The sequence below is a fragment of the Vombatus ursinus genome, unplaced genomic scaffold, assembly GCF_900497805.2.
Source record: "Vombatus ursinus unplaced genomic scaffold, bare-nosed wombat genome assembly UNPS02014830.1, whole genome shotgun sequence".
Taxonomy (NCBI): Eukaryota; Metazoa; Chordata; class Mammalia; order Diprotodontia; family Vombatidae; genus Vombatus; species Vombatus ursinus.
In genome coordinates, this window is record NW_020954608.1 from 11,719,819 (window position 1) to 11,734,467 (window position 14,649).

The 14,649-nt window shown below is 35.3% G+C and overlaps 1 protein-coding gene across 4 annotated transcripts in view; it reads left to right on the forward strand.

Annotated features, from left to right (window-relative positions):
• The window catches only part of SRPK2 (SRSF protein kinase 2), a 231,247-nt gene that overhangs the window by 208,695 nt on the left and 7,903 nt on the right, over positions 1-14,649 (forward strand). For 2 of the 4 annotated variants that reach the window (XM_027838510.1, XM_027838511.1), the window contains one exon: positions 324-417. The exons of the other annotated variants lie outside the window; for them this stretch is intronic. In XM_027838510.1, coding sequence (XP_027694311.1) covers positions 324-417 — 94 coding nt within the window. The remainder of the gene's footprint in view (positions 1-323; positions 418-14,649) is intronic. 4 annotated transcript variants of the gene reach the window in all.

The following is a 14,649-nucleotide window of genomic DNA, read 5'->3' on the forward strand; positions in this document are numbered from 1 at the left end:
CAGAATTTATATTCTGATCAGAAAGGTGATAGAAGGACTGCAGTGGGAAATACTATTGTAGTCATCTTTTTAAAAAAATATTATATTCTCAGCAAAATCTAGCACTTATATTCTTCTTCAGTGCTATCTCTCTGTGCTTCTTCTTCCCAACCCTGCCTTCTAAATTTGACAGACACAGGGGATAACTTTGACTCCTCTGGTAATTGGTGCATTTCACAATCAGTCTGTTTCTGTCTGTACCAGGCCAGTATTAGTGTTTGCATGCAATGTACTGATTAAACTGTTGTATGTTTCTGTTTTGCTGGCAATGTTCTCCAATGCAGATCACATAGCATTGATCATTGAACTGCTGGGGAAAATCCCTCGAAAATACGCTATGTTGGGGAAATATTCCAAGGAGTTTTTCACCAAAAAAAGGTAACGGTATTTATGCAATGCTAATTTTCAGCATAATCCCATACCAAAAGGAGAAACTATACGTAAGTGTTTGGATAATAGAACTCTGGAAATTCGCGGTAATGAACTGCAGAAATAAAACTTTACACAGCCGTTTTTATAGTTTGAAGATTTGGTAAGAAAACAGTATTTCTGTAGTAACTCCCCATCCTGCCTTCCTATCAGCTGTTTGTGAACAAGCCAGAGGGTCTGCTGGAGTGACTGCTGTGTGTTTTGGTAAATATTGAGCAACATTCTTTTTGTGTTAGACCTGAATTAAAAGAGATGATACGATGTTTAGAAACCAGACATTTTAAGCCATGGGCAATGAAAAAAAGAACAAGGACTCATCAATTTGGCAAATTTAATTAATAACATTAAAATGAAATGCTGGTGAGAATGCAGAGGAGCAGATTCACACGTTCCATGCTGGTGTAATTGTAAATCTCTTGGGCATGCTGTCTGGTAATTCACAATAAAAGTTACAGAAGTAATTGTACTTTCTTATTTTTCAAATAATTCCATTGTTGAGATTATGCCTTGAAAATATCTTTAAAAAAGAAAAATAAGGGCTTTCTATTCAGTTACTTTTATAGCAGCATTCTGTACAAAACAAAACTTGAAGCAACCTAAATGTTCAGCAATAGAGGAATAATCAAATAAATTGGGGTACATTAATTAATTCTCTACTATAATGCAATAAAGATAAATATAGAGGCATCTGGAAAGGCCTTAAGAAATAATAATAATGAAAAAAGCAGAAGCAGAGAAAGTGTGCACATTAACTTTGACTATATAAAAGAGAAAGTGAATGGGAATGAATCAACAAATAAAGAATCCTGAGAGAGATATGTAGAAGAAAGGATTGAAAATGTGTGGCATTTTATGTGTTGAAACCCTTATACTTAGGTAAAAATATTTGTAAGAAAAAAAGGCATACACAGCAAGAAAGAACTCATCCTCCTGCTCTGTAACACATAGGGGAGAGATATGACTCCACCTGAACCTGTGGTAATCAGGGGCAAAATGGAGAGAGCCCCTTTCCTGGTGACTCATCTGCTGGAAGCCCCAAACCCCAAACAGAGGGCCTATGCCAGTGAGACCTTGGGAGCAAAGTTGACGTTCCACATACAACATGTCTTCTGGATCTGTGACATTCTCTGCTGTTGGGATGAAGATATAAAACTGGCCTGAAGTATAAATTCATTTCAGCCTGGGGAACCTGATCACCAGATATTGATTGCCCTAGATGCCTGACTTAATTTCCTTTCTGAATCAACTGCTTCTTCCCTGGATTTTGGAGAGAGAGAGACTTAAACCACCTTTCATCATCTCAGGACCCTGGCTTGTATGAGGCCCACTCAGTTGTGCCTGAAAGATGTGATACCATTTTAAGGTATCACATACTTAAGAGAAGTCTAATCTTCTTGAACTATGTTATCTTGGAATTGTACAGTTCTTTGGTGCTTGTTTATACAAGCATCATTTCCATAGCAGCAGTATACCTAACGAAACTAATAATATTATAATAGGATGAATCAGAAAATTTGGAATACTGTTTGCTTTTGAGGAATATCCCTTGAAAGTGCGCCTTTTCCTAACTTCCCAATGCAGTTCAGATGCTGAATAAGATTAAGAGTTTGGGCAAGCATATATGTACAGCATTCAGTTAATGTCCCTCTAAATTCTTTATCTTGGCTTTAGCTGTCTATTTCATGAAGTCATTTGCCTCTAGGCAACATTTTCTTCTGGAAATTCTGTGTCAGAGGGATCTATCCTTGACTATTGTCCACTAATTGTCCAATTTGGTTCACTTAAACTCGGAGACATATATCCCTAAATTAACATCTTAATGTCTTTAACTGGAGTTAGGTTTGTTTTTTGGACACATTGGTAGAAATATTTCTAATGGTTCATTTTCTAGGTTCCAGGTCACATTAATGCTCCTTAAATCTACTACGGCAAGAAAACTTAGTATGGTTTATTAAGTTCTCAAAAAATCTATTTGTTTTGGTCTTTCAGTAATTAGTTTATGTGATGAGAGCCAGTGCAAGTCTTGTAGCGTTAACCTTATAAACTTTGGAGCTATAGGAAGAACATTAAATTAAGCTAGCTATAACTCAACTGAAAGTATGGAGAGTTTAAGTTTTCACATACCATATTTTCTTTCTGTCTTTACCTGAACCATGTTTATGGTGGGAATAATACTGTCCAGAGGCTCTACTGTCTAGACACAGAAGAGTCTTTAAAAGAATCTTTGAGGACCTGACTTTGTAAAACTAAGTCCTTATATCTCTCTGTTGTCAGAGAGACTTCAAATGAAAAGGAAAAAAAGTCAATCTCCCATTTAAGAAAAGCTTACAAAATAAGATACAAATATTCTAAATGATTTGCAGGTTTATGAACAATTTAGCTACTTTGTTAAGTATTATAATAAAATTATATTAAAACGTGTAACTCACCAGTGTTGTCCTAATTTGGAAACTGGCTTTTTAATCAAGCAATTAGACTACACTGCAAACTTATTTTTAATTTTTGAAAATTGCTTTAAAAATCTCATTGAACATTTCCTGATCTTTTATGTGGTTTGACAAGGGAACTCCATTTGTGTTCTACTTGAGGACCACAAGATATTTCCCTTATCTTTTCCTGTTGTATATACCTATATCGTATGTACCTTCAGGTACAGTAGTTTAGGTTATTTTGTGAAGGGGATGGGTAGCATTTATGTCTTCTTTATCTTTTCATTTAAAAAAATTTTTTTAAAGCATTTCTTGACAGCTAATTAAAACAATTGTGTACAGGAAAGCCTCAATCCAACTTGAGACATTATAGGGAATTAGTAAAGACAATTACTAAAATATATCCAAAGCCTGAGTATTTAGGCATGCATATGGATAATCAAATGGACCTGAAAGAAATTTGTACTTTCTTCTTATCCCTAGGGCAAAATTTAAAATACATAATTTAGGACCATCATCTTTACTTGGCCTTTTCCATTGTTTTCTTCATTGGCACAACAGTAAAAGTTCTAAGGCTACTAATACTATTACTGCTATCATGAGTTCGTTACGTATAATCTTTGGAACACATTTGAAAGCAAAACATATATCTTTCAGTTTTCAAATGGAAAGAGCCTAATCTTGTTGCTTTTCCCAAAGTGAAGTTTACTAGTCCATTAAGAATTAAAACTTTTACATTTGTCTCACATCACAACTTTATCCTATTTCCTCTTTGAGGAGATGTGTTAACATGTAATACTATGCAAACATAATCTTATGGATGGATATATAACTATTGAACCAATGACCAAGGAAATGGCAAGTCTAGAAACTGATTTGTCTAAATTCCCTAGGCTAGGAAGTTGACAGTTGCAGTCATAAATTCAAGAGAGTAAAATCAAAGCAGTATAGTGCTTTATATTTGTATCCAATTATCACAATTCAGAGATGCTTGTAACCATAAGATCCATTATAAAACTTTGTAGTTCTCCTGCTATGGTCAGAAAAATTTGTTAGAAAAAGAGGAAGGACATGGCTGTAACAGTATCAGAATTGTTTCCTCCAGGCCTAAGTCTAAAGTCACAAATTGAGCTATAGTAGGTATGCCAAGATGAAGTTCTCTTGGCTCTGTCTTATATCAGGTGAAGGTCACAGATAGCTTTTGGAAGAAGCAATCATGCAAGAGTTGCACATTATTCACAGGGTATCATAGCCAGGTTCAGAATAAATCAGTTGGAAAGTATTCCTGCTCAAAAAGGAAGTAGTATAGTAGAGAAACTGAGTCAGGAGGATCTTGCCATTACCTTTGTACAGCTGTCTTCTCAACCTTCCCAGGTTCCTATATCCACCTGTTGCATTTTCAGGTTGTACTTACTTTGAGCAGCTCATAGAATTTTCTTTGAACAGTATATTGCTGGTTTAGCAATAAATCAAAACAATTCATAACTTAATTCAAAACTCAGAACAAATCAAATTATAGTTCTAAGAGATTTCACCTTATACAGCAGGTTTTACTAATCAATGCTTAGGGTTGCAATAAGTTAATAATATAAGTGATAGCTGAAATTTATTATTACGCAGTATTCAGATCAAAAGAGGAGCTAATCTAATATTACAAATGCAGTATACTTTAAGAACCATTTTTCAAATTAACAGCCTGTCTTATATGATGGTTTCCCAAAATCACAATGTAAAAAAATTTTTTTAGGAAATTAAGAATAACATAAAATAGTATTATGGACTTAAAACACAAAACATGAAACAAATGACTTCAATTCAATTGAATGCATTTTTAAATTCTCTTGCAAAAAATAATTTTATTCATCTATCCTTTTTGACATTCTATACTAGTTGCTTTCAGAAACCAGTATAGAGTAATTAAGAGTGAATTGCTCATATAGTTACAAGGGGGGAATCAGAAGCTACCATTTAGAAAACAGATCAATCATGCTGTAAATAATAATTTTCCTTAATTAATCAATCCAATATAAATCCAAATCTTAAATTGCTCAATTTTAAATTTTGCTACATAACTTTATTATACTTTTTTCTTTACATCAACAAGAACATCAAAATTTGTGAAATAAAGCTTGGAGATCATAAGAAATCTCAAAAATGACTATCTGAGGAGGAAACAAGCATTTCCCAAAATAGAATAATAACCTTAGAGTAATGGAAATCTTCCTGTTCTTGTCTTATATAAAGGAGACATGAGACACTTTTTTCAGACAAAATTCTTGGCTTCTTTTACCTTTGACAAGTTTTATTATAGAGTGCCAGTTAACTGTAAAACAAACTTTTCCCCTTTCAGAGTGAAAACTCCAAAGTTTACAGATAGTTTCTTATAATGTCAGAAAAAAAGCTTTTGCAATTTAGTTTCTCAAGAGGTTACAAAGTCACAGTCTCTTCTAATTCCTTTTAGATGATTTTGCTTATAACTTACCTAGGCAATTAAATTCTACTCTGTAGTTGGTAAAACAACCTCCTTCCTTTATGATGAATCAGTCACTCTCAGAGGTGGGGGTGAGGCGAGGAGGGGAGGGGAGAAGGAGAGCGAAAGCTGCTGTTTGCATATAGCTTAGCCCTGGGGAAGTGCAACCCCCAAAACCCACCAGGATATATCAGGTTGTCACCACAACTGCTAAATAGATTTCCTTTCATTTGACAGATTCAAGCTCTAGTTTAGTTTGTATTGCTCTAAATTTCTGCGAAGGGGGAAGGAATCTTTCCTTTTGTCTCTTTTTCTCTTTACATCCCTAATCTGGCCAGCATTAAGTACACAAAATGTGATACTGTATTTTTTGAAAGCTTTGAAACTCAGCAGAAAATGTTCCCACTCTTTTCTTGCTTGTTAATAAAACGGGGCTTTAAAGTTTCTTGCAAATTTCTGAAAAAGATAGTAGTTGAATCATGAAAGATTTGGGGAATTCTTTGCCATACATACTGAGATTTTCCATAAGTAAAAGCAAATAAGAATTTAGATTCTTCAGCTAATTGAAAAGAAAGCAAAACAAAGATCGAAAGAACCTCATGATCAGAGATACAGAAATTATAGTAGCAGGAACAATTGGAATCATAGGAATAAAAAACTTATTTACAGCTCTTATTATTCAAAGCAATACCCAGGTTGACCTTTATCTAATTTTCCTTTTCTTACAGGGGAATTGCTCCCTTTTGATATCTCCTTGTGGTTCTAAATTTTCTATTACTTGTTGTATTCCTTTAGTTTGAACTTTAGACAAAGAGTTTGTGCACGGCCATGGCTTATCCTTGTAATGACTGATTCTAATTGATTCAATTCCTTTTTTTTTTTCCACCAGTATTATTACTAGAGTAGGCCCACAATAGAGAATTGGTTTCCTTCAATGTGCTTCTTGCTTTTTCAGCATGGAGTAAAACTGTCATTTTTCCCTATCCTTCTCCTGAACCTGAAGGCACAAATCAGGGTGTTTTTCCAGCATGGGATGAAGCTCCCATTCGCCCCCCCCATCCCCCTCCTGGATCAGAAGGTACATAGTTAACTAAATCAGGGACATTTACTCTAAGGAGTTCTAAAAACACACCCTCTGGTGTCTAGAATATGGTAGCCTGTAATTTATACAGCAGGTCTCTTCCCAACAGATTAACAAAATGAATTAGATGGTAAAAAGAAAGCATGATTTTCAATTAGAGGTCCTGTGAAGATGGAATATTTACAGAGAGTGAGTTTTAATTGTCTCACTTCCATTTTTTTCTGACTATCCAAATAATTTCTAAGTTTGTGGGAGGCACGATACTCATCCCAAAGATACCAGTAATTCATTTACTTTGGATTCGGGGTTACCAAAAACCCCCTTAGATAAATCAGCTTGCATTCTTTAAATTAACTTGCCCCTAGCCACTGCAAATTTGGCCTATCATAAATATAAATATTTCAGAGAAATATTTAACTTCTTGAGAGAGACCTGCCAGCAACATACCAGGCTTCCCATATTTCTCCATCATTTAAGGCAGTGGAGACCCAGGCAGAATCTCTTTTGAGCCTGCTCTGCCCATTTTCCAATTTACAATGTTTTTTAGACTCTAGTTTCTTCCCAAGACCCTGGTCAATGAATGAAGTCCCGGCAGGAAGACTTTAGAAATTCAGGATCTCTTACCTAGAAAGTGGTCATAAATACCCACAAGGAATTCACTTAACTGCTTTTTTTGGGAGGAGGGGAGTGGCAGTCAGGGTTAAGTGACTAGCCCACACAGCTAGTAAGTTGTCAGAGGCCAGATTTGAAGTCAGGTCCTACTGACTCTGGGGCCGGTGCTTTATCCACTGTGCCACCTGACTGCCCTTAAGTGCCTGAGAAGTCTGCCAACTATATCAAATTGTTATGTTGAAAAGAACTTACGTGGAGACAATCCTTGAAATAATGGTTTATTGAAAAGAGGAAATTAGCATCCAGAGTATATGCATGCATATAGGTAGCCTGCAGAACAGACTGCACAAGAAATGTACCACAGCATTCTTTTTTAATGTAGGTTAACAGAGTAGTTACTCCTTTAGCTATTGAAAAATAACTCATACATAATACACCTATTCTCAGAGCTTACTTCAATATAACTATTTCTCAGAACTGTCATCCCATTATTTCTTCGTTAGTAAGTTTATCATGATCTTGGTGCATCTATAATGTTGGCTTAACATTGGCAGAACAGTCTGTTTAGGTTTGGTTCTGGGACTTGTACCTGTTTTTGACAGAAGCTAAGAAATTATGGACTACTTCTTAAAATGATACTGTGTTACAATTTAACTTCCTTAAGATTGTGCTGTATTACAATTTAACCCTCAGTTATCCTTACATATGGCTAGTTCCTTTGTCGTGTTTCCCCCTTTTGGACATGATATAGTTTGTCACCTTCCTGAGATGTGGCCTTTTGAACTGAATATACTACCTTAGTCTAACCAAGTTACATTGGGATAGTTATGTCCCATGTTCTGGACTCTGTGCCTGTCTCTTTTTCCTTCTCTCTCTCTTTTTTTTTAATATAGAATTCAGTCTGTGGAAGCATATTATGATGAGGCCTCATATTTTGTTTCCTCCTTAGGTTACATGTTGCAAAATAACATTTGGACGATACTGGGGTCTGAAGTTCTGGTCTAAGCAAACAGAATAAGAAATCCTTATCTGTCTTTCTTTCACTATGGACTTCCAAACAGTGCACTGCAATACTTTTACATCATTCTTATAAAAAGCCTAACCAGTTTCTTCTAAAGGGATAGCCTTGATCAGCCAGGATGGACTTCTCTCTTAAGTGTTTAGGGTTATGATCAGACTATGAGATTATTGATTAATTCACTTCCTAAAAATATCTCTTGAGTTCACCTTTGATCATGCAAAAATAAAATTCTTTGGAAAGAGTAGTTAAGTACAAAATTGCATAATTTTAGGAAAACGGTTCCTCACGGTGTGCTAAAAATGAAGTGATTGTTGATCTGTTTGATGAAGCAAAATGTTAACTATAACTGTTTTATCTTACTGTAGAATTTTGTCCTTGTGGGAAAACTATTAATTGTAACTCCAAAATTGTGTGTGTCAGAGAGATTTTTAAAGGCAGGATAGATTTCCATACTTTTTAGCCCCTCTGTCATCAAGCAGAAATGCTGAGTATAGTTGTCTCTGGCAGATTTATGCCCATAACACAGAGTACAGTATTTTTTCTTGACAAGTCTAGCATGAGTGTATTTTCTTTTTTAGGGGCTTGGATATTTGCCATATGCAATTCCACTCAAGGGTTTCTAAATGAAATTTTGTCTGAAGTCATCCAGACACTTTGATGACAGGACATTGGAATAACTGAAAAGGAATGCAGTCATCTTTTTTGCCTCAATGTCTCTCACCTTTGGGATATAGTATAAGTGTAGCCATTTCATGGTATGATGGATCCAGTTACCTCAACATGAGTACTCTTTTCATTGGTGCAGATAAGAACTCAGACATACTTTTTCTATTCTACCCCCCTAAGGTGGTTATCTATTTAGAAGTAGCTAGATCTAGAATTTGGAAGACTGGAGTTCAAATCCACCTTTAGACATATACTAGGTGTGTGACCCCACCTGGGCAAGTTAAAATTTAACGTCTTCCTGCCTCAGTTTCCTCAACTATAAGATGAGGGTGGTAATAACATCTCTCTTATGGGATTGTTGTGAGAATTAAGTGAGATAAATTTGCAAAGTGCTTAACATAGTGCCTCGCATATAGTGCTTAATAAATTCTTGTTCTCTTTCCCCCATTAATGAGAGCCAGCATGGCTTGGTGGATAGTTAGCTTTTTTAGTTTAAGACCTGACTAATATATATTGGCTCTGTGACTGTGGTCACAGTCACTTAACCTCTCAGTAATCTCTCTGAAATTGTCAGTTTCAGCCTTCTGGCCAGGATGGTTTCCTGAAAGGAGGCAGACCAGTCTGCTCAGCTCTGACTCACACCAGATCAAATAGGGATCAAGAAATCTGGTGAGGAAATTCACTGTAAGGGACTTGTTCCATTCCAGAATTTTACAGAGTCAGCCAGAAGCTCATGAGAAATAAGAAAAGGGGTTACCAGCAAAGCCAGTGCCAGCCAATGCAGGCTATAAGCTGAGTGGCCTCCCATTGAAAACAGACAGGTCAGAAAAATGGGTAGCCTGCAAGGTTCTGTATTCAGAGACAACAGGAGTTGAGTGCTCCCTGGAAAAAGTCCCAAAGTAGTGGGAAATCTCCATTGTGATCAAGTGGGGCGACCTTTGAGTCCCAAGGAGTGACAGCAACTACTGCTGTATACCAGTCCAGACTGGGACAATCTGGGTCCAATACACTTAGACTCCGGATGCTCGGGGTCCCCCAACGTTCCCATCACTCCACTTATGGTATCATATAGAACATCTTGGAGAAGCAGTACTCTTAATTTCAAAGATGGTAGAAGGGCACCAACATAGAAAGGTGGAGATGTTAATAATTATGAAAAAGAATCAGGCTATTGAAACATTTTCAAAAATTCACAGAGGAGAACAGAAAGAAGTTTAGAAGGAAGCACAGACAAGCAGCGATAGTTTTGAATGTAATGTGGAATTTATTATATACTTAAAAAATTCAAGTGGTATGAATGAACATTCAGAGTTTCATATGTAATTCTTTTAGTCCTCTGTGTGCATGGAAATGTTTATGTTTTTATGTTAGGTTTATGTTTAAAAGTCATTAATAGGAATGTTGAACAGCACAAAGACAGAGTATTGAGGTATTCTTCCTTCCTCTAAATAGGACCATAAATTTAGATCTGAAAGAGACCTGTGAGGTTATCAAGCCAGTCCCCTATTTTTAAAGATGAAGAGTCTTGGGCTGAGAAGGATTAAGTAAGTTTGTCCAGGATTAGCCAGTGTCTGTGGCAGGATTCAAACCCATGCCTTCCTGATTCTCTAGTTCACTGCTCAATCCACTGTACCTTACCTATAATGACTAATCTTTGGGAGTTATTTAATCTAATCCAAATCCACTTATTCGTACCCTTATTCAGCCTATTATCTCTCTGTTTTGTCCACAAGAATAGGATGAGAGATATGATTAGAAGTTTTGCTAAAATCTAGACATAGTATTTTTTTTATGTCATTTCTCTTCACTATCAGTCAAGTAAATATGTCAGAAATAAAGGAAACAAGGTTAGCCTGACATGACGTGCTCTTGATGTCATTTGTATTGGTCTGTTGATTTGAATACATTAAGGATAACTGTGCTCCCTTTTTTCCTCACTTATGAGTTTCAACTCCTTGTCCACTTTTGTTATATCCTTTGCTGACTAAAGATTGATTTCCTTTGAATACAGAACATTGAAGAAAAAAATTAGCAAAGAGACTAAAACCACATACCACAAAGATTATACATTATAGCAAAGTTGAACTTATATCAGGATATGTAAGGTTGGCTTAATAATAAGAAAACTATAAATGTAATTAACCATATTAATAACAAAATAAAAAGTCATATGAGTTGGTAATAATAGATGCAGAAAAAGCTTTTGATTTCTGTTTTAAAAAAAGGAAATATGGGAATAAATGGAACTTTCTTTAAAATAATAAATACTTAAATATAATATCCATTTCTGTTTAAAAAAATACAAAAAAAAAGGAATGGACATTCTCTTAAAATGACAAATATCTAAAAGAACTACCATCCTATATAATGACTATAAAATGGAATCTTTTCAAATAGAATCAGAGATGAGATAAGGATGTCCATTTTCTGTTTGACCTAATACTAGAAATGCTAGTTATAGCAATAAGATGAGAAAAAGAAATTGAGGGAATAAGTGTAGGTAGAGAAAAAACAAAATTATCTTTTTGCCGATGATATAGTAGTTAGTATAAAGAATCCTAAATAGTCAACTAAAAATTAATTGAAAAAATAACTTCAACAAACCTGCAGAATATGAAATAATTTCATACAAATCATCAGCATTTCTATATAAGATCAATAAAACAGAATAGAGAGAAATTCCACTTAAACTTACTACAGAATATATAAAATACTTGGAAGTCTGCCTACCAAGATACACATAATAACTATATAAATGCATCTATAAGCTACTATTTACAGAAATAAAGAACTAAACAATTAAATGTAATGAAATCCATCTAGAGGCCTAAAAGGTCCAAGCTCTCAAAGGAAATAATGAAAAAAAGAGAGAACAAAACAAGTCCAGCAATGTCAGATCACAAATTGTACTACAGAGCAGTAATTCTCAAGGTAATTTGGTACTGGTTACAAAAGATATTGGCCAGTGGAACAGATTAGGTTCACAACCTACAAAAGCAAATGAATGTATCTAGTACCTAATACTCAGTAAACAAACAGACCCCACATACCTGGGATAAGGACTCATTATTTGACAAAGGTGGCTGGGAAAATTTAGATGCTTCTGTGGAAGAAATTTTATTTAGACCAGCACTTTACACCTTATACCAAGATGAATTCCAAATTAATATTGAATACAAAAGATCACATTACATAAAAGGTTACATCATAAACAAATTAGAGAAACATGGAAAAAATTTCCTCCTAAGACAAGTTTAGGACTAAACAAGGGATGAAGAGGATCATGAAAGACAAAATGCATAATTTTGATTACCTAAAATTGCAAAGTTTTTGCTCAAACAAATCCAGGAATGGTAAGATTAAAAGGGAAATAGTTCATTGAAAAAACATCTTTGCCACAAGTTTCTCTGACAAAAAGGTCTCGTTTCCAAAATGTGTAAGGAATTGATTCAAATTCAGAAGAGAGTAAGAGCTGTTTCTCAAATGACAAATGGTCAAAAAATACAAAGACACAATTCTTAAGGGAAGAAATTGAGATTCTTTATAGCCGCATGAGAAATGCTGCCATTGCTGCTAATTAGAGAAACACGAACAAATCAAAGAAGTTTGGAGGTTCTGTCTCATACCCATCAGATTGGTAAAGATTACAAAAAAGGAAAATGATAAATGTTGGAGAGGCTGTGAGAAAACAGGTACCTTGTAGCCCTCTTATTGGGCGTTTGAATGGGTACAGCCATTCTGGAAAACAGTTTTGAATTATACATAGAAAGTGTAGAATCTGTAGCCTTTGACCCAGCCGTAACATTAATGGGACTATACTCAAAAGTGATCAAAGAAATAGAAAAAGGTCCTTATATACACAAACATTTATAGCAGCTCTGTTTTTGTAGTGGAAAAAACTAGAAATGAAAAAGATGCTCATTAATTTAAGAATGGATAAATAAGTTGTGGTATATGAACATGATGGAATGCTGTTGTATTATAAGAAATAAGTAATAGAGGATTTCAAAGAGATATGAAAAGACATATGAACCAATGCAAAGTGAAATAAGCAGAACCAGAAGAACAATAAAACAGGACTGTAAAGATAACTTGGAAAGCTGTAAGAACTATGATGACTAGCCATGATTCCAGAGAACTGTCACAGAGGTGACATATTTAAGGCACCGAATGAGACAGATAATTTTGTATACAGCCAACCAGGGAATTTGTTTTGCTTGACTCTATGCATATTTCTTATAATGAATTTGTTTTTCCTTTTTTTTTCCTCAGGGGGTGTGGGATGGGAATGAAAATTGATGTCTGTTAGTTAAAAAAATAATTAAAGAGGATAAGAAGGTGGTGCAACAGATGTAGATTGTTAAAGTACATTTTCAGATAAGGTTCCTATGTTTTTAGGTTTGCTTAATTGTTTTATTTTGTTACAAGAGATTTCTTGTGGAATAGAGGTAGTCTGTTAATATTTGTAATGTAAAAACAAAATACCAAAACTTTATTTTTTTTAAAAGAACTCAGAAGCAAAATTACAGTTAGTTACCCTTATTGTCATCAGTTAACCCAACCACTCTATGAATAGTATTCCTGTCATTTCATTGATATTCCTCCCAGTTCATCTTCAGAAAGCCCTTTTCATTGTCCTTTAGCATTCATTGTCAGCCTCAGTTCATTTGACCTTTAGTATCCCTGACACTACTTGGGTAGGACCATGCTACTCTTTTATGTTTGTGTTGTTATCTCTATTTCCATATTTTTGCAAGTCTTTTTAAAAATCTGAATTTGTAGCTTCCTTTTGCAGCCACACATCTCTTCTTTCCTCTCTCTTTTCCCCTTTCTTTTCTCTCTTCCTTACCAAAATAATTTCTTCTTAAGCATGTTGAATTTCATTTTGGGGAACTTCACACCCATTTTGGTCTGATTTCCCACGCAAAACTTAGGTTAATGGACCCTATCCATCTTTTCCATGACTCTACTATTCCTGCTTTCCACGACCATGAAATCTGCTCTCTGCAAACCTGTGGTGTACATCAGACCACGTTCAAAGAAGCCTCGTTTATTTTATAAGATGTAAAGTGGAGTGATTGTTGTTCCCAGTGTTCCCCTTCATACCTCCATAATCAATTCCCTATCCCACTCATCATGAACTGTTCTAAACATTTATGTTCCTCTTCAAACCCTCCTTAACCTTACTCCCTCAATTTCTTACCTGAGGATGTTGCTTTATGTTTTTTTTTTTTTTTTTTGGTGAGGCAATTGGGGTTAAGTGACTTGTGCAGAGTCACACAGCTAGCAAGTGTTATGTGTCTGAGGTCAGATTTGAACTCAGGTCCTCCTGAATCTAGGGCCGGTGCTCTATCCACCACGCCACCTAGCTGCCCGCTGCTTTATACTTCACTGGAAATCTTTTAGGCCATTCACTGAGAGTTCTCTTTTCTCTTCATCTCACATCACTCCGAAATCTTTCAACACTAGCACCTCCTTCCCTCTCATGAAGAAGTGGCCCTTCTTGCCAAGGCAAATGCTTCAGCATGCACCCATAATCCAGCAATCTCTCATCTTCTCCAACAAATTTCTTCCTTTATTATTCTCACTCTCTCTAAAATATTCAGTCTCTTCTTATCTACTGGCCCTTTCCTTCCTGCCTACTCTATATAATTGTCTTCTCTATCCATAAATATTCTCACTTGATTTGACCATTCATGCTAGCTACTGTCCTATGTTTCTCCTCAGCTTAACCCTTTGAGAAAGTCAGCTATATTTGCTTTTTACTTACTCAATTCTAATCCCTTCATAGCCTGTCTTCTAACCTCATCAGCAGACTGAAACTGCTGCTTTCTGTGTGACCAGTGCTTTATTAATTGACAAATCTAATGGCCTTTACTCAGTCCTCATCTTTTTTTTTTTC